Source organism: Merops nubicus, unplaced genomic scaffold (genome assembly GCF_000691845.1).
Source record: "Merops nubicus isolate BGI_N331 unplaced genomic scaffold, ASM69184v1 scaffold42304, whole genome shotgun sequence".
Classification (NCBI taxonomy): domain Eukaryota; kingdom Metazoa; phylum Chordata; class Aves; order Coraciiformes; family Meropidae; genus Merops; species Merops nubicus.
The window spans coordinates 2776-3299 of NW_008607045.1; the positions used below are offsets into that span (position 1 = coordinate 2776).

General features: G+C 59.5%; 1 protein-coding gene across 1 annotated transcript in view; it reads left to right on the forward strand.

Annotated features, from left to right (window-relative positions):
• The window catches only part of MMS19 (MMS19 nucleotide excision repair homolog (S. cerevisiae)), a gene marked incomplete at both ends in the record, with an annotated part of 3772 nt that overhangs the window by 2730 nt on the left and 518 nt on the right, over window positions 1–524 (forward strand). Inside the window, 3 exons of the mRNA XM_008939822.1 lie at window positions 24–81; window positions 247–349; window positions 440–514. Of these exons, the coding sequence (XP_008938070.1) occupies window positions 24–81; window positions 247–349; window positions 440–514 (236 nt within the window). The remainder of the gene's footprint in view (window positions 1–23; window positions 82–246; window positions 350–439; window positions 515–524) is intronic.

Sequence of the window (524 nt, forward strand, 5' to 3'; positions counted from 1 at the left end):
GGGCAAGGGCGGTCGGGGGGAAGGGGTCCTGGCTGCCATGGTCCCTGTCATCAGTGCTGCCACCACTCACCTGAGCCCTGAGTGAGTGGTGCCAGGGTGGTATGCTGGGTACTGAGTCATGGAGGGGGGCAGGCTGCACCCACCCTGCTACTGTCTACAGGGAGACCCTGCACCTCCTGGGATTTACCCAGGAACTCTCTGGTGACCCTCCCAGAGCAGCACATTGCAATGTCTCCTTTCTCCTAGGCTGGCTGCCCAGAGTGTGTCTCACGTGGTGCCCCTCTTCCTGGATGGAGAGGTCTCCTTCCTGCCCCAGAACAGTTTTCCCTGCTCCTTCCAGCCCTTTGAGGTGTGTTAGGTGTTTGGGCAGGGAATGAGGATGTCAGCACAGGCTGAGAGCAAAGACCATGATGACATGGACACTGTTCTTCCCCCACAGGATGGGGAGTGCTTGGAGGCACAGAGACGCCTGGTCGCCTTCCTCATGGCCTTCGTCTGCTCCTTGCCCCGCAATGTAAGTTCGT